The sequence below is a fragment of the Anopheles coluzzii genome, chromosome 3, assembly GCF_943734685.1.
Source record: "Anopheles coluzzii chromosome 3, AcolN3, whole genome shotgun sequence".
Taxonomy (NCBI): domain Eukaryota; kingdom Metazoa; phylum Arthropoda; class Insecta; order Diptera; family Culicidae; genus Anopheles; species Anopheles coluzzii.
The window spans coordinates 30,490,691-30,516,374 of record NC_064671.1 but is presented as its reverse complement, the minus strand read 5'-3'; the positions used below and the strand labels follow the sequence as shown (position 1 = coordinate 30,516,374).

Sequence of the window (25,684 nt, the reverse complement as noted above, 5' to 3'; positions counted from 1 at the left end):
CATTTGAATAAAATACAACCACCCCAAATATTGATACTCATTTATAACTTCGGCACCGGCCACAATGCGACTTTTCACTCCGATCGCGCCATCAAACGCTGCGAAACAGACCAACACCAACACTCACTCACGTTCACTCGCTCACGCGGGGGACAGCAAAAAATGCAAATTCAAAAGAACACCGTCACACCGCCACGCACTAAAAAACGTTGCCTTTTTGAAAAACTATGTTAATTTCTTCTTCGAAAAAACAAACTCTTATCCTGTTGGCAGGCCGGACTGTGCAGAGCTGTATGAGGCGGAGTTGAAGGATCGCGGTATTTCCGTCGTGATCACTTTTCCCCCCTTTCACACAATCGCGCTCGCTTCAAGAATCGGCACCTAAAATCACTCAAACATTTCTGATCGCACTGAGCTCAGCATCCGGTTCACTGGTTTCTTTTCCACCACGTTATGAAATTCCACTACGGCGCCACGCTCATTTCCAGCTGGACGGAAAGAATGTTTTAATTTTCATCCACACCGCCACATCGGTATTTGTAGACGAGCACCGGAGCAGTTAAGGGATCATATTTCCCATAATTCCCGACACCCCGGGCGCGCTTTCCTTTTCGCAGCACACGCCCAATTTCCTTTGGCACGGGGTTCGAATTTCGCAATCGTACCAGCAATCAATTCCAAGAACCACCCTTACCGGCCGTTCGATCTAATGCAACTGTCGAGTGCACGTACCGAGCGTTACTTATTTAAATGTGCGCGTGTATCTCTGGCCGCTCGCGTGGCTACGCGCGGTAATAGTACGTACGGTGCGCACCCCGGCAAAAATCTCTAAAACACACCCTAAGCGATATACAGGCGTACGCGAGCGCGTCAACACAACCGGACGATTGCGCTCTGGCAAGGGAACTGAGTGGTACGCGCAGAACACCGCTGAGAGCATGCAGCATGTGCGGCCGGTCTAACGCGCGCACGCATCGGGTCGGGCCGCGCACGTGTATGCCCGCGCGCGAGAGACAGAGAGAGTTTACCGAAGTTTACCGAACGGTTGTCATCTCCCGTTGAGTGACTTGGTAAAGGGAGAGACAAAAAAAAAGAGGAAGTATGGGTCTTTTTTCTAATTTTTGTTACAGAATAATAGTTAATAGTTACGTATTTCATCCACAATAGTTTGAATATTCTCTTTTCTAGATATTAGATTCATCAAAGTAAGTGGCATCTTTATTCGTTATCTAATTTGTAGAAACATTTGTTAATGATTAGATTCGTCGTGTATTGCTCCATTAATGTTATTTATCTATTCTTTCTATATTTAAATTCTTATAGCTTTTCTAATTCACCAGCTATTTATTTTTAATTTGGTCTGTTTGTTTTTTCTTTTTATTGTTCTAGTTAGATATTTATTGATTTCAGTTTCCCCATTTCTTTTGACTATTACCGTGTTGTTTTTTTCTGCCTAACTCATTTTAATTTCTTCTTGATGTTTGATTCGTGTGTGCTTCAATTATTATTTCGTGTTTATTTGAATTACAACCTTTATATGCCTTTCGTTTTTTTGTTGTATTTTTGCTTGCAATGCGCAAATACAAATTATTCAGTTTATAATCAAGTTCTATTTATTGCAGGTTTTTTGATTGTTTCAAAATAGTTTTCCAAATAATTAACATGAATCCAAATTTGAAAAAATGAGAAAAAAAAACATAAAAAAGTTAAAAACAGAAAAATGTACCGATTTTTTTTTAAACATGAAAAATGAACAATAAAAGTCAAATTCAAATTAATTAATTCAAATTAATGTAATAATGACAAATTATTATAATGTTGTTTTTTATTTTTTCTAATACCAACTGCTGAATTTGAAATCGACAGTGTGCAGTTGCCCTTAGCAACCAAACGGTGCATGTGGCACACCAAGCGAGAGAGACAAAAAGGGAAACAGAGAGAGAGAGTTCACTCATTTTGCCTGAGTGGTGTACTGCACGAGGAAAAGTGCACCACCGCACGGGCGCGCATCCCTTCTTTACGTGGAATTCCATTCCCGGCATTTTTGCCGGCCATTTCCAACCCAACTGCTTGACAGTTGCACCGAAGAGCGTGCAACGCCTGCCCTGGGCATGATTGAAAAATGTGAAAGAAAATCCCCGCGCATGGAAAATGCATCAATCGAAGTCGAGCAGTTCTTCCGTGAGCGTTTTGTTGTTTACACGATCGCGAGGCTGTTTATTTGGAGATGCACACGTCTGTCTCATTTCGCTTCACGCCACGGCGTGCGGTCTGGACGGGTTTCAAAACCCTTCGCACAGAAAAAAGGAACTCACCCGCAGCCAAGGCGTGCCGCGTTGTTTGCGTCAAGTTCTTTCGAACCACTTGATGAGAAACTGAACCCCGTAGTGGTGGTGGAGGTTTTTGGAAAACAAAAATATTGTTCCACTTTTTGCACGATTAAGCACGAATATTTGCAGATTAGGTGCAAGGTACATGGCTTCTTGCAAGACATAATAATAAATTAACCACACTATCGTAGAACGTGCTGCCGCTGCACAGTCTGCTAAATTTGGTGATGCAAACGTTACACATACGGTGCGGTTAGAAAAACAAAGCTCAATCAATTTAAAGCTTATTTATGTTAAACATTCCGCATCGTCTGCCCAACAACACCCACCTGTGCTGCACTCTTCCACTGTTTTGTTTACCCTTCCTTGCCTTCCTGCCTTGCCAAACACGCGTTGACCCGAGACACGCGCCATGGCCTTGACAATGGTGTAACGTATTTTTCGCGATTTTCCGCTGCCCCCGTCCGCAGCCAACGCTTGACACCGAAACCGGTCTCTGTCGCTGTGTTCCTGCGTGCTAGGGTTGGGTGATTTAAATGCCACCCTCCTCCCCGTAGCATTTTCTGCCCTAGATCATGATCACCGTTAACGTATTTTCTGTGTTTGTTCGCCCTCGCGGGCAAAAAACAAAATCAGTGACAGACTGGTGTGTCCACTTGCCGCCGGGTGCATCACGCACAGAGGGGAAGCAGCGCGGAAGAGCGTCGATTAAAAAAAAGGGGAAGAAATAGAGAAGGAAGATTTTAAAATAGGCATATGTAAAAGAGTGTTTTTTGTTCGTCAGTTTGAGTGAGATGGAATCATATTTCCATTTTTTTTTATTTAAGGACGAGTAACATTTCAAATTTGCCAACGGTCATCTCTCATCGACCGACGCTTGCAAAAAGAGGGTGGTTTGCAAACCAGACCCTCCCAGTGCACCCGTTGTGTGCCGAAAGGTCCTGCTATCAACTCGAAGGCAGCTGGTCAACTATGTGGCAGCAATTTAAATCGAAATCGTGTCGACTGTGTTAATTCGCCCCATAAATCATATCATCGAGCACTTTTCTCTTTGCGGCTGCTGGAAAACAACGGATCACGCCCACTGAGGGGCAAAAAGGGTCTCCACAACTCCACGACAATCACCGTTCCCTCTCCCCCCGAGTACAACAGTCGTGCAGTCTCACACACCACTGCGTGAACTGTCAACACGCGCGGCATCTGTCAAAAGTTCCGTATCCCAAAACCTGTCAGTCGGCAACAAATTTGTTCGCCCATTTTTACATCCCACCCGGGTTTTTTTTTTGAGATGAAGGCATCCTCGGGTGTTAGTGTAGGGCTGAGGGGAGTGACTCGGGAACGCCTCCACCATTCCCGGGCGACTAAAGCGGGAGGTCGGTTTAGGTGCTCTCGTGCGACACTGTCACTGTAGTTAATTACAATTGTGTCATTTTGATGGCGGCAGCTGCCGCCCGTTTGCCGCCACTGGAAAGCGATCGCTTTAGATCGTTTGTGCCGGTTTAGCCAACAAGGCGCGACAATGAAAGGGACACGCGTGCGCGCTCTGTATAATGTGCCAACAGCAGCGGAGAAAATTGTGACCGGGACGGGTGACGGTGTGGAAAGCAGGAAATCGAATCCATACCGCAAACGACGCACGCATTGCCTGGTCGGGAAAGGCCTGTCGTCGTCTGCATTAGCTATTTATTTTACTTATTTATTGCTTCCGCGTTCCGGCAGGGCTGGAAATTGGAAAATGTGTTAGCACCCCGCATACGTTGAGCCGTTCCTGTGCAAGCAATGTCATAATTTTGTGGTGGAAAAGTTCCACAAAAAAAAGGAAGCTCTGAGGTTTTTGGAGTAAAAGTTAATTTTCTTTTGAAAATAATTTTCCCATAATTATAATATAATTTTGATAATCTCTACATGATTGTTCCCTGCTTCAACAATAATCACACCCCCCCGAAACTACGCACTGGGTGGCATTGAAAAGCGTCCTCTACCCCAGCCCACCAAAACTTCAAAGCAAAATTGAAAATTCATCTCCCATTCGGTATCACGCGTCGGTCATAACTCTCCCCTTGCTCCCATGCCAGCGCAACTTGCCTTCCACTTGACAGTGTGGCGCATAAATTCAATTCCCTTCTACTCCCTCCCTTTTCCCATTCCCACTTTCTGTGCTTGTGCGTCTTTCCAGCCCTCCGCGTTCCATGATGAGTTTGAAATGCTCATTTAGCGTTCGTTGTGTTCGACGCACCGTGGAGCGATTTGGTGGCTGACGGACTGACTGACTGACAGCCCGACACATGCTGGTGACAAATTTTATTGTTATGCGTTAGCATTAATTTTCCTCTTGCGGTGGATTTTTCCACGATAAGAGGATTTGGATTTTTTGTTCCCCCCCCTCCCCCCCCCCTCCTCCACGTGGAGCCGCCATGAAGAGAGAGAGAGAGAGAGAGAGGGGCAAAAATTAACACGCCCGACAAATGATGGATACCTTTCGCCAAAAATCCCCTTCCAGCAACGCCAGGAGGGCGGTTGCGGTTGTGAAACAATTGAACGATTCGGGGACGGGTTTTACGACTGCTTCATTGATCGTTGAACCGTCGGCAGGCACAATCTGTTTGCCGGGTGCCATATTTCCGGCAAGGAAAGAAGCTTAATTTGCTTAATTTCCTGAACCTGAGGTTGTGGTGGAAGGATCATAATTTGTGGGCTGCAGAAAGGAATCCTTTCTGCACGAGAACGCAAGGAACCACGGTTTGATGATTGTGTGATACGTTCAAAATCAACAGCTTGCTGTTGAGTTGATTTTGTTTTGTGTATTGCATACTTTAAGGAGTTTGTACCAAATACAAGAACTGTGTCGCCTATAAGTATGCAATTTATGTTAAACGCGTCTGATGTCATGCAATAAGCCAAACGAACGATCGATAGTCTTATTTATTTTCGTATTTATTTGAAATTATCACTCCAATAACTATTTATCATGTTTAAAACAAAGCTTGGTTCATCTCGCCATTTCCTCTGTTTCCTATTTCGCTTTCTTTCCGTGCTGTTCGGTGCAAAGCAATTTTTCTTCCGCATTATGCCGTCGCGCTGCTCAATCAACCATCAACCACCCATAATCCGGGCTTAGTTTAAGCGCACTTTACATACTATCTAAACATTCCTATGGCTTAGTGTGATTGTTTCATCTAATTTATTGCCCCTTTTGCTGTCGCGTTCGCGTTGATAGACGTAAGCAGCCATATTACAAACGCTTTGTAGCGAAACAGCAAAAAAAAAAACAAAGCGCGTCGGTTTTGTTGGTTAAAAACATTCAAAACCCAGCAGGTGAAAAATCGTTTCGCTTTCGGCGGTCGGTGTGTCATATGCAAACAAACAGACAAAAACAAAAATGTGTAACATAAGCTGCCACCGCTTACATCTTTGGCGGCTTTCGGGGTAAACCAGGAAAAAAGGAAAAGGAACGGGATTTTCACTTCACAGCCATTCATTCATCATTCCGCTTGAATCGAACGGAAATGCGACACATACATACAAAAATGTAATTTCATCTTTCTTCCCTCGCTTTTCCAACTCCTACGCACAACCCTAGCTTTGAGACTGTGTGTGTGTGTTTTTTTTTTCTATGACTTTTCAGTGAAAGGTGAGAAATTGAATTTAAAGACGACGGTGGAAAACAGGGCAGAGGGCGTACATGAATGAAAGGGGATGTGAGGATGCGATCCATTACTGAATTTGTTTTATTTTTATGCGACCCGTTCCCGCTGTCACTCGCAAGTGTGATCGCTTGGATTAAGATCACACACAGCGTCAATGACGCGTTGAAAATAAATCTTTAAAAAATTGAATTCCTCTACCGCGATGACGAGAGCGAAATCTGAAAATAGCTCAGCCCGTCGAGCCTCCCTAACTTTGCTAAGGGGAGGGGGGAGGGGTGTGACATTATCGCCCTGCCGAAAACCCATTACTACCCTCTTGTATGTTTGGCTTCCTGTTTTTGTCTCCTCACAAACGCACCCCTTAACTTTTGGACGACAAAGGCTGGTTCCGAATCGTGTTCCTCTGCCCCAAAATTGTGCTTCTGTAAACAGTGTATTGAACGAAGCTTCATGACACACACACATGCACACATCACACTCGCATGATTAGGTTTTGTTCACTGCAAAGAGCGTGATGAAAGATGGCAGATTCTAAGCAGAAACTCCAATCCCCCCTCCTCATGTCTGTGCGTAATTGAAAGAAAGCCGGATCAACACTCCCAAAAACTGGACCCCGGGTTTTGTGTGTGTGTTTTATGTTGGATTTGCAAAATTCGCCCCAAAGGCGACGGGTGGAAATGGGGGAAATGAGGGGCAAGAAAATAAACAACATCCTCTCTCTTTACCCCCATTGAGGGCGACCCATTGCGAGCACGATCCAAAATGCGCGAATTGTGGCGCGTTCTTCTTGACCAAACATCATCAATCAAGTCGGTGCGCTGTGTTGGCCGTTGTTCGTACGCGCGTACCCGTGGAAATGACTTCAGCCTGCTAAATGGAAGTAAAGACAGAGAAGGAGAGAGAGAGAGAGCCAGCGAGAGTGTTTGACAGGAAAGTGATCCTTCAGCGGATGGCGCCGCGGGCGCGTGGTGTGCTGGGTTAAATGGTGGGTTTCAGTTACAGCATTAATCCATTTATTATTTTCAGTTTTAAAGTATGGCCAGAGCATTTGTTCCCGTGCGCTGGAAGGAGGAGAAGCTGGCGGAGGCTGTGTCAAGTGAAGTGAGGGAAAAGTCAAGTCAGCTTCTTTCTTCCGTGCGCTCCTGCGGCAAACAAGGAGCGGGAAACGGTCACGCGCGTACCAGAGCGCAGTCCGACGTGGGAACGACGATCGATGACGTCGCGATTTTATATGCATGAATGAATATCCAGGGTGGGGACGGGCTGGTTTGGTAGGATGTAAAGATGGGTTTTCTTTTCCATCTCGTTTGCGTTTGCTGCTGACATCGTAAAATCACTTATCGCCACTACCTTTGGCTCATTCATGGTTCTGTTGTGCTTCGTGGGGAGGCGGGGGGGAGAGAAACGGATCGCAATCAATTTCCCATTTTGAAAGACAGTTTAAAGCTGTTTTTATGTGTATTTCTGCTAATTTTATTGCATTTATAAACTAACAAAGATCAATTTGAAAATATCAGCCTAAATGTATGCAACACACCAATCAAAATAAGCTTAAAAGTATACATGGAAACAACTATCTCTATTTATTTTACTTAAATGTGCTCCATTCACACAATCGTCTCCTCGTGTTGCAACTCCTCAGTATGTATGTATGTTTACAAAACACTGCACAACGTACACCAAACAAAGCAGCATCGAGCATTTATTTTGCTTCCCTTCCCATTCAATCCCTTCCAGCGTGCAGCGTCACAGTGCGTCTCGGTAAAACAACTCATTATTCTTTTATGCAAAAAACCACAATGCGCCCATTAATATTCACAAAACATTTGCAAAACTCGATTGCAGACATGCGATATCGATGCGAGCAATTCATCGCTCATCGTTGCTTGTGAGGGCCCCATCGCGGTGGTTGTAAAGTGAGGACTAAATTGATGCGTATTGGCCACTACTGCCGTCTCCGCTGCTGCTCTCGCGCTTTGAATCTAGGTTGAATTAATCGCACATCCCGGTGGGCATAGTTATCCGAGCTGGTGGTACCGTGCCATCAAGTCAATCATTAATCTTTATTAAGTCACAAGGTGAGAGGGTCCACCGTGTACCGTCCCGTGTGAAGGTCATATCGGCACGATGGGGCAGCAAAGCAAAGGGATGGCAACGGCACAGGTTGAGCGAATTTCTTGGATCCGAGCGATGCAAGAACCGAGAGCTAAGAAACGATAACGACGCACACCTGGAGCAAAGCGACCGCCTGGAGGAAGTTCAGTTTGATGGGGAAGGAACAACAGCAGTGCTTCCTGTTCCGCGGCTGCTTCCCTTCGCTGGTTTGTGGGGAAGGAGCGCGAGCGCGCGCGAATGAAAGTGAAAAGAAGTGATTAATTTGCTGTCGGGCTTCTCAATCTCAAGTGTTTTATAATTAATTGAGCCGAGTGTAAGCAGTTTTTTTTCTTGCAAAACGAAGAAGATAAAGGGAGAATGTCTTGAGGCGTATTTCAGGCACAGCGGATCAATAGTTTGATCAACAATTTCATACTGTGTTTTATTTTTAAGAGAAGAATATGTTTGTTTTCTTACTGCAATGTACCTGTACAGTAGTGCCGGATGTAACCAAAGTTGCCAAATATCCGATCCCAGAAAAAAGCGGCAAAAACAACTATTTTCTGTCACGAGCCATAAAACAGAGAACACATGCAAACGTCTGGCAATGCGGTATACCGGGACGAGGTGTCCTCATAAAGGGTCCGAACCATTTGAAAATGAAGGCGTTAGAACCGTTTTAAAGGCAATAATTCATACTTTTACGGCCTCCACGGTCTTCTGTGCGGACGTTGCTGGGTGGTCCTTCGTCATTTGGTTTTTTGGCTTGAAAAATATTCATTCCCATTTCCTCCGTTGGCCGTTGGTTCGGCGCTTTAGGACATTTATGATGGTTGGCAGATTTTTACACTGCTCGGTTTCATGGCTAGAGCTGTGGACAGCATTCCGGCAGACGATGGACCATTAGAAGAGGGTTAAGTGATGATAATAATATTGCTAGTCTCTCTCTCTCTCTCTCTCTCTCATCTAGCTCTGGTAAGGTGGTTAGTTTTAGGGTTTGGTTTTTGATTTGTGTGCGATAATATCATCCGTATTTGTGGTGTGTTTTATGATAAGACATTACCATTAATTAGCACTGTGACCGTGAGTGGTGATTTGTTTTGGGGAAGTTGGTTTGTTTGATGACATAGCTTTGCTGAAGGGTTGAGATTATTATACGATCTGTTCTCGTTATAGTCAGCGTTATTAATATTAACTGCTACATTTGTCCACAACTGGTCCACTGTCAATAGGTTTAATAAAGATCTACAAACAAATGGAGAATATTTTTACTTATTGTGCCAAATGGAAGGCTCTGTAAGGAAGCAATAACAATAATAAATATATATTTTATAGAAAAATGCGAACATACGCACTTTTTCTCCTAAATTTATGAGATTTTGGTCGATGTTCCTGATGGTCTGAATAGGTTGAAAAAAGGGGTGCCAATGTCTTTGCGTAGTTCTTCTTCTTCTTCTTCTATTTGGCGTAACATCCTACGCGGACATGCCGGCCTATACAGGCTTTCGAGACTTAATTCATTCAGGATAGTCAATCGTTGCTACGGGAGGACGGTTCATACTGGGCTTGAACCCATGAACCCATGACGGGCATGTTATTGTGTCGTTCGAGTTGACGACTGTATCACGGGACCACCCCTTGCGTAGTTATAGATCACCAAATTAATGTGGTTTAACACTAGAACCGCCGATGGGACTTTTTTGTCCCATCGCACTCGAAAAAGGGGTGTTATTCCGCTCGCCGTCGTGACAAACCATTGAAATTTTCTGACTTTTATTTATTTTGAACGATCTTTCGAATGCGCTAATAAAAATAATTGTATTCCATATGGTTCTTTAAAAAAAATCATTTTTATCCTAGAACCGCCATATGGGACATTTTTGTCCCATAACCAAATTTAATTGTGATGGCTGGCATCCCTGCTGTCAACGAGTGAGGGGTGTGCTTCTGCAAGTCTGGCAGCACTGGCGTGTACGCATTTTGTGACAAGGCATGTCAATACGAATAGAACAATAAAAGTGCGCGAAAGTATTTAACTACATACGTGCTTTTACTCTTGCTTACTACGTGCTTATGTTTTCGCTATATTCAACCGGCTAGTCCATAAAAGCATTCTGCCGTACACTCTAGCGCAATTTTATTAGTAGCACTGGTTCGTCGTCTTACAAAGATTTATTATACCTAATTATGGAGTTTAGTAATTATTTTACCACAAGAAAATCCTTAGGAAATAATAAACATGTCTAAATATTTACACATAGCGAATGGGACAAAATTGTCCCATATGGCGGTTTTAGTAAGGTTGAAAAGTCCGGCGGTTCTAGTGTTAAACTCTTGAGACAGATATTTGAGTTAAAAAGGTCTCTGCAACATGACCAGCTTTTCCAGATATAATTAGAATCGCAATTGAAGAGTCGGAAATCGTACTGGATCTAGTTCCTACTGTATTCTAATAATAAATTGTTAGCAATCGAAGTTAAAAAGGTCTCTTAAGCTAGTTCAACTGCCTCTCCAACAATATATTAACTAATTTTGAGCAAACGAGAACAAACTATTGGAAATTGAAGATGTATTCCGAAATTTTTCACAACAACGAAACAATCCATGCTTGTGGGTCTTCCACAAAAATCACTCTACCAATCTGTATCGGCGAATATTTAATCGATTGATTCATTGTCACCCTTGCCCAACAGAGAACAACCAAACACAAATTTCGTTCCACAATGCAATGCATCAAACAGCACACAAACACAGCACCAGAAGTGCATCCCTCAAATCAGGTCAATTATTGACCTCTGACACAACCGGGCACAAGCGATGCACGAAAGCACCATTGAAATGGTTCGCTTTGTAACTCGGTTTAGACGCCTAATGCCGTTTAGCTATGCTCTCTGCTACATTCCAACAAAAGCCAAAGAAGCAGCAGCAGAACAGAAAAGACAAACCCGCAAACCCATTAAACGACAGCAACAGCAGCAGCAGCAGCAAGACACACAGCGGAAAGCGAAAACAAATCTCCCTCACCGCCGGAGAGCCATATGTGTGCGCGTTTTGGGTCGAACCACGCTCTCGAGTCCACTTGAGGGTACGGAAAGACCCTACGGCTGAAGACCGGAGGTACGCAGACAACACTGACACGAACACCAACAGCAGCAGGGCGCAGCATAGGCACTGAACGAACGAAAAAAAAAAATCTAACTCCATAAATTCTGCTTATCTGTAGCAGTTAATTTTTATGTATTTAGGTCAACGCGTTCGGTGGCTGCAAGGGATTTGCGGCTATTAGATGCTGCAGAGTGCATCCCCTGTGTGCACTCGACGCTGCTTTGCGTCTTCAAGCTCTTGGCTACTTGGTTGGCTGGCGAGCGACAGAATCCATTTCCCAGAAGTATTGACAGTGCATCCGGGCTCGTCTATTTCACACACAAATGCTCCCAGCCGGCGCAGCAACGCTCAAGTAGACAAACGCTCACAGAACCAAACGGGTCTTGCAATTTGCGTGCAAGGGAAGTGAAGTTGGTCCTTTATCTGGCCGGGGCAGAAAAGTGTGATACTTTGAACTCTCCCCTTGTGCCAATGCGTCAACTAATGCGCTCTGTACAAACACGAAAGCTGCTTAGCAATGCCGAGAGGCGAGCTGCCTCTACATAAGCAGCTTTGATTGCATCAGAGAGCGCGCGTTCTTGACGAGCAGACGCCAACCATCACCATCGAACCATCACATCAATTAGCGAAATCTCCGCGCGAAAGGCGCGGTAGTCGAACATTGGGAATGGCACGCAAACGCGTTCAAGACGCTTTGACTCCCTCGCCTCTGCTCAACTGAATTGGCGATGCAAAAGCAATGATTGCAACATATTGCAAACCGATCCCGTCCCGTCCCCCCGGGGCAAGCAGGAAGCGATGTCAACCGTAATCAATTTAGCGATGCATCGAGGCAAATCAATCATCGATGCAGCAATGGTATAAGGTTGATAGTAGAAATGGGTCCCGAGTTAATCATGCCTGCCTGAACAGCGTCGCCGGTGGCCGTTCGCCATGCGACATCAAACATGGGACGAGGAAGCGCCAACCAAACGGACATTAATTGACACAACGCAGTGGTCGAGCGCTCGCAGCAGGTCCATGCATGCAGAGTTGTGGAACTATTTCACCAATACCGTTACTAAACACCGCCAACGACAGCGATTGCATTTTATTGATGTTTCGTGCCACCGGTGGGGCAAATATGATTTGATGTGCGTTTGGCAGTGAGCTATAAGCGGCCAAGGTAAATGGGATATGCAAATGCAATTGGAGCTGAGCGCAGGGAACGCACACGCATAAAAAGATATCTTTATTTAATGATCACTAGCGCAAATTATTATTTAGATATGGTTGGGTGCTTATTTTATGTGTTTTTAATGCTTCAAGTCTCATTCCATGACATGTTTTTATTTTATAACGCTTTGACCCCAAGGACACCTAGGCTAGACGCTAGCCAGAAGCGTCATAGAATTGCAAACTCGCAAGAATTCACGTTGCGAGCGAGCGTAATAAGGATGTAACAGCTTTTCACTGCAATACTCCAATAGCAATAACTTCCCTCGATTGTGCACCCCTTGCACGTGCAACAATTTCTAATAATACCTTGGGAGGTCCTCACGTTGCAGAACATCCACTGCTGTCCCGCTGTTGGGGGCACGACCACAATTGATGATCTTTTTTTCCATTCAGCTATGGTGCGATCTGCGCTTTCCCTTTTCAAAGCGCATTCTTCGCACGGCCACAATAATGCACCAACCACCAAAGTTCTTCGTTTTGCACCTTTGCTGTGTGATATTATGACGCTAATGGTGGCAGGCGAAGCCAATACTTCGTTCTGTTCTGTACCTGCTTCTTACTGCTATGTATTCCTTCGACCTCTTTTATTTATGAAGCACACTGAAGCCAGGAACACTGCGTACGCACAAAAACACGGCATTGGGGATGGTGGCAAAAAGTGTTCCGTGTCTCGAACATGGCAACAAAACATGCAGTAAGTTATGCAAATGCATGCCGCCTGGATCTGGATCTGGAGCTCAAGCTCCGGGATATCGGGCATCCTTTGGAGATTGGTGAAGAAACGGGCGTGTGTGCGCGCGCGCGCCAGATGTATAAATTGCCCCGCGATTCGGACAGCTCTCCTGACTGATTGCTCAACGTAGTAGGGATGGGTTCGGGACAAGGTGAAGCTACAGAATTGTGAAGCAGGGTGCTACGAACGCAACGTTGATTTTTGATTGCAATCGTGAGTGCGAAGAACGCATCCATCTGTATTGGCACGCCTGTCGAACCGTCCGTAGTGTTCGTAGTGCACAATGTTGCCATTGCTCTGGATTATAGGTAGACGGGGGTTACGCACTTGCAAGAGAATTCAATATGTTGTTCTTGGAGCAGATTTTTACTCGCTAGTTGCAGGAGCATCTATTTCTCTTGTACGACACAATCATATTTACTTGTTTTCGATTAAACCGACACGGAGAGGCTATTTTTAGTGCCGAGAGAATAACGATAAATTCAAGCTACAGCCTGTAATGGACAATATTTCGTGTCACGGATCCATAAATCACACCGTTGTGCAGCGGAGAGGAGCGATAATAATGCTTTATCCAGTCTCTACGATGCCTGCACTGGGGAGAGAGCCGGTGCCCTTTTTTATCGTCATTTAATACAGTCCACCTGTGTGTATGTGTGTGGCGGTCAGGCAGTATGTGAACAGCATAAAATAGCACTGGCACATCATTTTTTACCGTCGCGAAAGCGAGTTCCACGCAATGTTCTGACCAGTGTTTGTGCTCTGGACGTATCTGTGAAGGGGATTTATACTTAGATGTTACATTTTTCAGTTATAGTTTCATTCATTATAGGATCCGACAGTGGCTCGAATTCCCTTAAGCGGTATTCAATTTCCATGTTAAAATTGGTATGTTTTAAGTAAGTTTTCAAAATTCTGATTCTGATTATATCATTAGTTAGGATTAATATTGTTGAATTAACATACTCTCTAAAACATTGTTCGTAGTTGAATTGAAGCGTGAAGCTCTAAAGTGAAGTAAAAGACATAAAATACTCAAAATATGGTCAATAAATGCAGTTAAGATAACTTATTATTGATCTTGAAGTAATTGGTAGGTGAAGAACTGATGTTGAGTATAAACACATACAAGAAATGGCTCATTTGAATTTTCGGGGTTGGAATACAGATTAGGTTTTTCATGATTCAAAAGATGTCTCAATAATTTGAGAATTTTGTCAACTAATATCAATATACGTCCTGAATTCCGGGTGCGCTTGTCCGATTGTCTACTTCTGTAGTTACATTAATTTAAGGACTATATAAAGTTTCTCCCATTCATGGAATCCCGGTTTCATTCTGCTCAATCTCCGACCGAACTTCACCCTGACCATAACCTGCCCCAATAGCAACCATATTGCACACGCGTTGCATCCCAGCTGGGTCCAGCTTTTGGGAACCATTCGTGTCGAGGGTTTAGCATCGCGTTCGTAGCATCCAGCACCGAACCCATCCCGCCGGTCGGTCGGTTTATTGCAGGACAAAATTGATTTGTCGACGTCCTGGGAATGTTTACACCCAGGGCCCGGTCCGAGTGAAACGTTGCAGCCAGTCCGCCTCCATACATATAGCCCCCACAATGATTTATGGGAACAACACCGGAAAGCTAACATACACACTCTCTTTCTCTCTCTCTCTCTCTGAGGACATGCTGGATATTGAGCGCTCTTCTTCTTCTGCTACACGCTTGTACCATGCTCCAATTGTCCACCGTGTTGGTCCGAAGGATCGAACCCGTCCACCGCGAGGGCGGGAATGGGATTGGAAGGAGCAATCGAAACGATAAATATTTATTTCATTTCGTCCAGTGATTCCGCTGACGTGCAATGAATTTCTCAAAAGGAAGCAGGGAGCGAGGGTTGAACAGTACCCATGTTGCAAGGGGGGATGTGTTTGGTACTCGCGAACCGTGCACATCCTTGATTGTCATTGTTGTTATAATTTATGTTTGCTACTTTTGCGGCAGGCTGGATTGAATTAATAATTCCGAACCGTAAGCAAACACAGGCATTGCTGCTTCCAAGGCAGACTAATTGTCGGTTGATTAATCGCTTCCCTCGCGGCTGGCGCACTGTGGACTCCATCGTCCCCGCGGGCGTTTGGCGGGAACTTTCTTGCTCGGTCATCTCCGCCGTCATCTTTCGGCTCAGTCGCATCGCGAGACACACTGCAAACGGATGGATGGATGGGTGCGGTTCATCAGAATCAACTCACTGCACATGGACGCCGCTTGAGAAGTTGCATTAATCCAAGACCGTAGTTCGTTCTGAGTTCGACACTCGTAACAAGGATAAATAGAGATCACGCCCGTGGCCACCGCTGCAAGTACGCTCATTGATGGTCCAAGCGCTTAACTTATCGACCCGATCTGAAGCCTACTTTTAATTCAAAAGCACTTAAATCTACAATTCAGAACGCTGGCAATAATGTTATTTTGCTTTTTGCATCCTCCGTTCTTCCAGCATGCTGCTAGAATGGCTCTTCTGCCATCCGCCATCAAACGGCTGCTCCAGACGACTGGCCCTTTCGTACACAGCTCAACACGGGACCAGCGCAATGGACATGCACGGCTCTCCATAATCAACTGCGTCTAGGGCGACACGTTACTGCTCGTCTCGTGCTCGTCTCGTTACTGCGCGGGCGACAGTGATCAATTGCGCAAAGGCAGGACGGGCGTGTCTGACAAATCAGGCCCCGGCGCAGGGCGATTGTGGAAGGAACGCAACACCCCATCCCCAAAGCGTGAGTAATGATGCAGGGGAATTTTTAATGCTAAATTTGCAAGACATGTGGCTGCTGCCTGCGCTGGTGGATGATTTATGAAACGGTGTGAAGCTATTTGGGTTTGTTTTTCTCTCTCTCTTTTGTTTTTTTGTTGGCTATTGTGAGAGAATTTTTGCAAGCGAATTATTCCACTAAATACTCAACCCTATCTCTAGCGCGCGTGCGATCAGGCTCAGGCAGGATCGCGTATTCTAACAAGATCGCTTGATCGTCTGGCATCGTCTGGCACGATTAAGTTGTCGTGCAACTCAATCCACGACTGTGACGAAAATAGCCACACCAGACACGCATAGTTTAACGGATTTGTTGCGTTTGTTCGGCTGCAACACGCTTCGAGTCTATTCGCAATGGGCAAAAGGGAACAAGAATGCGAAGAAAGAAAAGGGATTCCGCACGATGGTGATTCTCAAGATAAACGAGTCTACTTGAACAGCAATCACAAGACAATTGAATACCTCTGTTTTATCGGCCTACACTTCATGTCGATTTAATATCTGCCCCAACATATCAGCCTTGCTAATTACATTCGCGTGTAATCTATCACGAGGATCAAGGTGTAGTACGCGTTTTATACAAAAAAAGAACGATTAAAAGAAGGTTAATGATAAATAGGAAACCTGCGCCCATCACGTCACTGCCACTTACACGCGTGACAAAACGCCTGAAATCATGCAATCCTCTTAACATGATAGCCTTATTAAAGTTGATCAACAAATCAGGTGTTAAATTTAATCTATTCGCGATTAAGTAGGTATTATGCTCTTTATTAAAGTCATTCTATAATTATCTTGTATAACAATATGGTTATCCTTTTTATATATTCCTCTATGGTTATCTGTTTTTTTCTATATCTTTTTTATCTTTATCCTTATTTTTCTCATTCTTTATCATTTCACAACCTTATATAAAAAATCGAACGAATTTCACTTGATTGACGTGTAATTTCACAAAAAAGGAGTTATTTAGAGTTTTTAATAGAATATATTATATTGTTTGTACTGCATAAAACATTCTAACTAAGGAGATTGATTTACTATCATAGCAAAGAACGGAAAAAGGGAAAAACATTATGACAACAACTCAAAAATTGGTTCATTGAAGGCATAATTTGACATAATTAGTCCAAAACTGAAGACCTAAGATGTACGCAGAGGTTGAGCGAAAATAAACATTAAATTGTTGTGTTTATAATGTGTAAAACTAGGAGAAAATTATTATCAAATCGATTTCAAAGGTTCTACTTGATAAGCAGTTACGTTTATCCATTGATGAATTCAATGATCTATCGTGAAATGATTTGTTAAATATATATTTCAGCTTGTTTATACACAAATGTATGGTATAAATTAAATGTCCATCCCATTTTCACGTTCTGATCATGTTAGAAGAATAATGCACGCATCATGTAAAATTTCTGCAGCCTGCAAAACATTATTGCCAGCGATGAAACGCCTTTAAATCCCGTGAAATGCAGCCTCCCTTTTTTTGCTCGGCACATTCTATTCTCACGTCCAAGCATTTTCCAACTGCTGTGCTGTTGTTCCATCTGTGTCTCCCGGCACGGCAACACAGCTGACGACAATACTGGCTTCCCCAGGGGGAGGGTTGGGAAGCTGTCTCAAAAACTACCATTTAATGGATTCCATTTCACCAGAATCCGGCGGGTGTTGATGGACCGGACTCACGATCCATCATCGCCACTTCACTGAACACTTTCCAACTCCACCCGGCGCGGACCGGTTCGCCCGGCGATGCCGAGCGATTATTTGAGTGCGTTGAAAGCCGGCACGCACATCCCCCCCCCCCTCCTTGTCTTTCCCCATTTCCGCCAGGCTGACCAGCATCAAGAACGGAACGGATGGCAAAAATTTATCATCGCCAACCTAACGGCCGGTTTGCGCGCGGCATTCATCGTTGGCAAATGAATTTCCAACCGTCAACATCGTCATCGCGCGAACTGCAAACCTGCGGACTGTGGATCGTTCCATCAGCGTCCTTCTAAAAGTGGTGGAAAGTGTTTTTCTCGATCGCTCAAAGGCCGAGCGAAAAATCGCTTTCCCTATTTACTCCAAGTACTGTGCACAATCCGTTCGAGTGCGTCGAAGGCTGAGAGGATCAGGTGGGTTCCCGGTACTGCTTTCGCGGAAATATTGCAGTGGCTATAGTAAATCAATTCCTTTAGGGAGTAAACATTTTCCCTTGCACTGTTGAGTGAAGGGAAAATTTAATTTACTTAATTAATTGGATAGCGGAGCAGGTTAATCTTTTCAAATTAGCAGCTTTCACCGCTCGGTACAAAGATGTCTTGGTGGAAAAGCCATCGATCAAAGTCGGTGGTGGAATTCGAGAGCAGGGACATTGACGTGCAGGATAGCGTTGAAAATTCGATGCAGAAAATATGCTTAAAGCAAGGGCATTTGTTTTTAAAGGTAAATATTTTACTCAGCTCAACATAGTTTAAATGCTTGCCAGCACTTGATCCGTCGCTCCATGCGCTCGAGAAAGCGTGCGGCTGAACGGAATGCTTGAACTACTTGAAATTATTTTACCTACCTCCGCTCCGACCTGCACCAGTGACGGAAAAAGGAAACATAAATTTTCCGCACCGGTGGAAACCCTGGCGACCCATATCGTCGTTCCCGCCAGGACAATAAATAAACTCCAGCGCCGAGCGAGCGGAGAATATATTACTCCACCATTACACACCGCAGTGGCAGGATGCAACGGCCCGGAAAAGATGCAACCGAATCGTCCTGTGGGTCGTCGTCGTCGTGATGCGCACGAAGGATGCACGACGCTAGTGAACCATATTTCGCCCCACCTCACGTGCCTGGTGAAAGTAACGAGCGCAAAGAGCAGACAGCTCGAACGAACTTTTGTCCTTTCGAGTGAAATTGTGTAATTTGTTTACTGTAAGAATAACGCACCATCGCAGCCGGTGTGCCGCGTACTGCCACGTACGAGCGTTTCGTTCTGCTTCACTCGCCCGTCAGCATGCAAATCAAACTGATGGCCCTTCTGGTTGGGTTCGTTACTTAAATGCGTGACTAAAAGAGGCCGTTCCATTGTAGCCGTTGCGCGGCGGGAGGTCACTGTTCGAGCGCAGAACAATTGAATTTAATTCAAGTGCTTTGGCAAAGTTTACGGCAAAATGAACGGACCGGGGGGGGGGGGGCTGCATTTCACAGTGTTGGTTCCAAGCCATGCCAAGAGTCAGCATCGTAGCGGTTGATGGAAGGAATGCTGTCAGCGTAATGCAATTTTCGCTGCACAGAATCAGCGAATTGCATTATTGGGTGCAATTGTTGATCTTGTGCAAAGTTTGCCTTCATCAAGCATACACACACTGGTTGTTGGTGGAAACTGGATCATATGATTAGGTTAAACATGAATGTAAATTAGTTTGGAACATTTAATTAAGGAAACTTTTCTCGTTTATCAAGGAAAACATTAGTCAGTTTTTATTAAAATTCTAAAAAAATAGGTAATGTTTTTGACGATCGAGCAATTTTTCCATGATTTCATAATATTGCAAGACATTAAACCCTTTCACCCAAAATGGCAAGAAGATATATGAGGGTCAACAAGGTGAAATAAATAATGAAAACGGTTGATTTTAATTACAACAAAAAAACTGATTCACACTTTTCCAGTCCCCAGCTTCCGGGGCTAGTTACAGCCGGAACATAATTACTTCTTCAGCAGAGGAAGAAGCATTACAGCGTGCTGAGGGCAGGCTTTAATTATTCAAAAATAAATGCTTACCACTTTATGGTGGGGGGGGAGGTGAACTTGGTCCGCAGTTATTCTTCGCACCCTGCCGCAAACAAAATCATATTAAAATAAATGACTTTTTTTCAAGCCTCCTTTTTTGTTACCCTTTCTGATGTTTACACCTTTCCGGCTACACAGGCATTGCTGACTTTGAGCAATGTCCCGTCAGAGCAGAGCGTGTGTGTGCGTAGCCATCTCTTTTGAGGTGTCCATTCTTCACACTTTTTGACACTTAACTAATTTGCAAGAAAAAAAAAAGCAAACGAATCACCTCCGTGACGGGTAACAAATTGTCACGCTGCACGCGTTCGGATCGTGTGATGCAATTCCCTCCAAACGCTGCCCTGGTGGTGATTCATCATAAATCATATTCTCACGTGCAACGGGCTAGCTGCTAATCACTCACACTCAGGCGAGTCAGTTGTGCACCCGGAGTGCATCGCTGCCATGCTCAAGCCACCATATACAAACCGTGCTCGAGCGGTGCGCCTAAGCGATCCTGTTTAAGTGTGGTCGTTTCAATTAAAACGTCCATTAACTTCGCTTTTTCACCTTGGAAAGAGTGGGCATGATGGTCCATTTAGTGACCGGAACGGACACCACTCAACAACTTAGCACTGAACACACGGCGCTATGTAAGGTGATGTGCAAAAAGACGGGACGCCTAAAAGTGTTGCCATTGCGTGAAGGATGTTTGTGATTGAACGAGGCAAAAACCTCCTCCAAAGAAGTGACTTTAACAGATCAATGAGAAGAAAACGCTACTTTAAATCAGTGACCTTCAGCAACACTGAAATGCGCCATGCTGTTGACAATTAATTTACAGTACGCGCTACTACGCTGCTTCACATTCCACTCGGCACATGGGGCACATTTAAACGTCACCGCGAAACGTACCATTTATTGAATGAATTTGATTTATTTCTGCTTCTGCGTTCGCTTCCCAGTAAGCGAACGCCAGCACTCCATCATAAAGCCGACATCATGCTTAAGTATCTCCATTAATTAGGGTTGATTTATCGGGGCCATATCGGGGGAGCACGGGCGACCGTTTATCCGCCACCCACCCGTTTTACTTATCGCACAGCATTCCATTCTTTTTGGAGAAAGCATTCTACTACGGTTGCCTTTCTGAATTCTCTGTTCTATGTCTCTCTCTCCTGTACAGTGCGCGCAGGGTGTTTGGAGTGAGAGTTTAGATAGGTAATTATATCGGAAGACATAAAAAAAACATGATCAAACCAGCTGGCACTACCTCAGAGCTGACCAGCTGGCAGATAGTGCAGAGTACAATCTGCCTTGGCTGCGAGATGTGTTTAGGGGGAAATTAATGTATACCACTTAGAAAAGTATTCCTGCCCGTGCCTCCCCTTGCTTGGGTTTGATGCAGTTGGTCCTTCGCTCCGAGTCCGAGTGAAGCAGTTCGATAAGAATGCACTCAAACCCATATGTACTTCCTGCTTCGATAAGTTTGAAACGGGAGAGAAATGGAGAGAAAACATTTCATCTTAATTCGCTCCAAAAATGGGATGTCTGTTGGGGGCACGATTTAAAGTTCTTAATTACAAGCCGTACAAGTTTGCGGGATAAGATAGAGAAAACAATGTTAACAATGCTTAAATAAATGAGCCAATGGAAGAGCAAGTTGGTCGCAATGAACTTTGTACAGGATGAGTTCTAATGTAATGTGCAGGAAAGCGAACAAATGGTGTATTGTGTAGAGAAGTATCAAATCTCCTTTCCTTTCACTGACGAAGTAGAGATAAAGGCTTATGTTGAACAAAACTTGTCAAAATCCAGTGTACGAGTCATTGCATCTTCAATACTAAAGATCTTCCCTGTCGTTCTTTTATAATAATTGAAAAACATAAATCATTTTCTGATTGTGACACTCAAGACAAATAAGGGCAGATCATTCACCGATTATTGTGGAGAAGTTTTCTCCACAGCACCTATTCCCTCAGTTCCTCGCATCACAATATGAATACAAAACACCCGCATATATGGGTATTTCCGCAGTAATCGCAATCCCACATCTGGATATTGATGGGAGGGGGGGGGGGGGGAGAAACTTTCACTTTGCTTTATTGTTCTTAACCGACTCGGAATGTTCAGATTGAAGTATTTATTTCTCCAGCTCAAACTCAAACAATGCCCCCAAAACTCTGCTGTCTGTTGTGATGCTCATGCCATCGCACGAGGCAACCAATGAATGGTTCATGAGAATCTTCAGGCAGATGGTCTGCAAATGCAATCACTACACCTTCCAGCAGTTCCGATGTTCTGATTATTGCTCCCATCTCCCTTGCATTGCTGTCTATTCTGACAGTTGTATATCTGTCTGTCTGTGCACAGACACACATACAGAGACACTGACCAACCTGCATCGAGACAGGATTATGCTGCTCCTACTAATCACCCGCTCTTCACGTCACTCTCAGCTCAAGCAATCACGCCAAAGGATTTCCAACGAGTGCAAAAATAAGGCCGAGCTTTTCCCAGATAGGAGCTTTTCCATCCCCGAGCCCCTATGAAAACACCCCTATGTGTGCGTGTGTGTGTTCCGTATGGTATAGGGTTTCTTTCACCATTTGCCCCGATAGGAACCAAATCTGATAATACGTATGGACTGGCACGTACACCGTAGTCTAGGGTACGGTACACCGAGGCCAGAGACCGGGAAGTTCACCAGTCAGCTTATGATAATTTCATGCGAACCAGTCTGGGCAAAAATTGGACGGTACCGTCTGGGTAAGCTATTTATTTGGCTCTTTTCTTCCACGCTGCTATTCCTGCTCTTTTTTTCGAATAGGAAACCTATCACAATCTCCCAACCGAGCGGGTGGGGAAAAAGGATGATGGGAAGCTATTTGGATTGACTGCTTGCCGAATCTTCACACATCGGAAACGTGTTGCCAGCTGGAAGCTGTAGGGAAAAGGGAACGGCTCGCCTTCCCATTTGGAAGAAAAGGTTTCAACATTCAGCCGTATGCTTCCACACCCATACCATGGTGTGCTGTTTCTTAGTAGGCCATTTTCGGCCAAAGGATCAAAATGGCCTGGCATGACATGCCGAAGGAAAACCATAGACTGGAACGCACGGAAAAAGGTCCCCCACTCCCACTGTGTGCGTTTCTTGAAGGAGCTCTGCTGGTGACCCTTTCTTGACAGAATGTTACCATACGTGGGCACCGGATGCAAGGCTTGTTTATGGTTATTAATAGATTATTAAAGGAAAATGTTTGCAGCTGGGTTACACCTCTTCAACCTAAGGAAGGAGGTGGTACGGGGTTGTAGGTTGTTCCTATGAATCTGTAACCATTCCAAGCCCCCTAACTTTAAACACATAACTCGCTACGGAGACACAAATTCTTGATATGGAAAGGCCCAGGTGTGTAGGATCATGATCTTGAAAATATCTCTGTATTTTATTGCAAAAGACATCTTCGTTCTTCTAACGGAGCTGTTCCAAGAAGCGTAATAATAACGATATCTTCTTATGGATATTTTCAGATGACCTTGATAGATATTCAGAGCAATACACAACAAGATCTTGGGGCAGGGAAGGATTCTTTATGTTGACATCGTGCGTAAAATGGACAGCATGAAAGAGATGCTTAAGAATCTTACAGCATGTTTTCTGGGAAGCTCAGCTTAGTGTCTGTACGGTGAACCTTGATATAAAATGAAGATTTGAGGGGAAACTTTTCTTAGAGAAACTAACGTAACGAGTTACAGTGGAGCATTCAAGTGTTTAAATATGGCATCTTTTGACATCAGCATGAAGTTATAGCTTAGAAAATCTAGGTAATATTTAGGCGAAACAGATAATCTTGAAGAATCTGTAGATTACATAGACTTTACAGCACACCAATAATTGATTGAAAGGACAAGCATTGGACAATTGATCCAACTTATTCATTCAAACCATTCAAACAAGCTATATGATATAAACAAACGTTCTTCCCAATAGTAAAAAAAAAAGATTCTTCAATAAGATCTCTTCAGCACAGAAAATCGATAAACTTCTCCGCCGAGCTTTATCCAATACTCTCCCTGCCAAAACCATAATCCAACCAAGTACCAGGAAAAGAAACCACCAAAACACTACCAACCTCTTATCTTCAATCTGCTGCAGCCTTTTCCTTCCCAACGACAGCATGAAAAGCCAGCAGGCGCTACGCAACACACCTTCATGGCGGGCGGCCGGGCGGGGGAAGATGTCGGGAAGTCGGCCTCCGTTCGTGTCGTTGTAATTTATGTGACAAGATTACATGCCCGCATAGAAAGATAATTTATTAATTGGTTCAATCGCCAATGTAAAGCAAAAAAAGGGGCCCCAGCTTGTGGCCCTGTTTTGAGGTGAAAGTGTTTTGGCGATCGGTGTGACGCGATGAGTGTTTAGGTGACACGAAACGCGTTTAGAATCGTGATATCATGCTCGTGGCCGGTGTGAATGGAAACTAATCGCTGTATGTTGTGTACCACGATCGCAAGCTTTGCTCACGTGTTGGTGAGACAAAATGGGAATAATTTATGGTCAGGTTTCCCACTTTACAGCACGATCGTTTTGCAAACGAACCGTTGCCGAAGGTGCAAGCCGTAGGCTCTTTGATAGCAGGAACCAACGATCATGCGTTTGCAAATGCGTTATTAATTGCGCCTGACATTGGGTGCTAAGCGCAGTTTAAGTCGTCAATGGTGTGCTTTCATCGTGATAGTGGTCCACAGCAGATCGGTTGTATCAGATTTCAGCATTTAGCTTTAAAGTAATACACACATTTCAGCGAAGTTAAATTGTAACAGAGTAGCTGTGAATGATTGATTGGAAAAGGGGAAAAGGCGCTAATATACTCAGCCACTTACCATAAACTTGCCGCTAGTGGCCAGGGCTGCCATCGTGGTCTTGTCCAGTCCGGTTGGGCCCAGGTTGCGATGTTTGTTCAGGCCCAGCACATACTCGGTCCGGTCCATCATGGTGGTCGTCGCCGTCGTCGGTCGTCCGTTTGCAATCGCGAGCGTCACGGAGGTGGCAAACATTTGTGTCGGAATGTACAAACCGGGGAATAGACAGGAGAGCTTTGAGGTGCTTCGTGAGACACGCGTTCGTTGCACTTGATTCACAACCTTTTTTTTACTCGTTTGAGGAAATAAGGACCGGAAGGAACATCGATTGATGTGGAGAAGGGAACGGAAAGAAGACTTGCACTTGCAAACTTCAGGAAATAGCGTGCGTGTGTCGGCTCCCTTCACAGCATCACAGAGCTTCCAGTTCTTGGGGCTTGGATGACGGCAACAAAAATCATTCACAGCGATGATGTTAAACTATTGCGAGGTTATGACCGTGCACTGGATCGTGATGGAGTACTGGGAGGAAACACCAAAATTTTGAATAGTGAAGAATGACCACATAGACACACAAAAACACACTTGGAACCAAATCTTACACCTTTCGCTTCGAACCGACGATTCGTTTGCGGAAATAATATCACATTTTCACAGCAATTATTTTAACCTTTCCACGCCTATGGTGCGATCGAATTCATCGTGCTGATACTTTGCCACACATTGCCACTACCAACACTTCCAACACTGCTTGCCCCTTGTGCTTGGTGCTACTGTACAGACCTGATGTACTGTAAAGAAAGGTGTGGATAAAGGTAACACAATTAAATAGTTCTACCAACTTGGCTTTAAATGGAAGGATTTAAAAAATGTCTTTAAAAACATCGTAAATACGTTCGAAAAATATGTCCTTTCCCTAATGAAAACACTTCAAGAGCACTGAAATAACACACTGGGCACGAAGACGCTACGCTATCGCTTAAAACTCGCACGCCCTGGCACACTGGCAAGAAACAGCTCCAAAAACCATTTACTCCGCACACGCTTTCTGTCCCGCAACTTTATGGAGCTGCAGCGAAAAGCGACCCTACGTCGAAAAAATCGGGGTTTTCACC

At 44.4% G+C, this 25,684-nt stretch overlaps 1 protein-coding gene across 1 annotated transcript in view; it reads right to left on the bottom strand.

The window, feature by feature from the left end:
- Nucleotides 1-25,684, bottom strand: part of LOC120958176 (uncharacterized) — a 102,855-nt gene that overhangs the window by 54,550 nt on the left and 22,621 nt on the right. The window contains exon 2 of the mRNA XM_040380789.2: nt 24,591-25,360. Coding sequence (XP_040236723.2) covers nt 24,591-24,764 — 174 coding nt within the window. The 5' untranslated portion in view covers nt 24,765-25,360. The remainder of the gene's footprint in view (nt 1-24,590; nt 25,361-25,684) is intronic.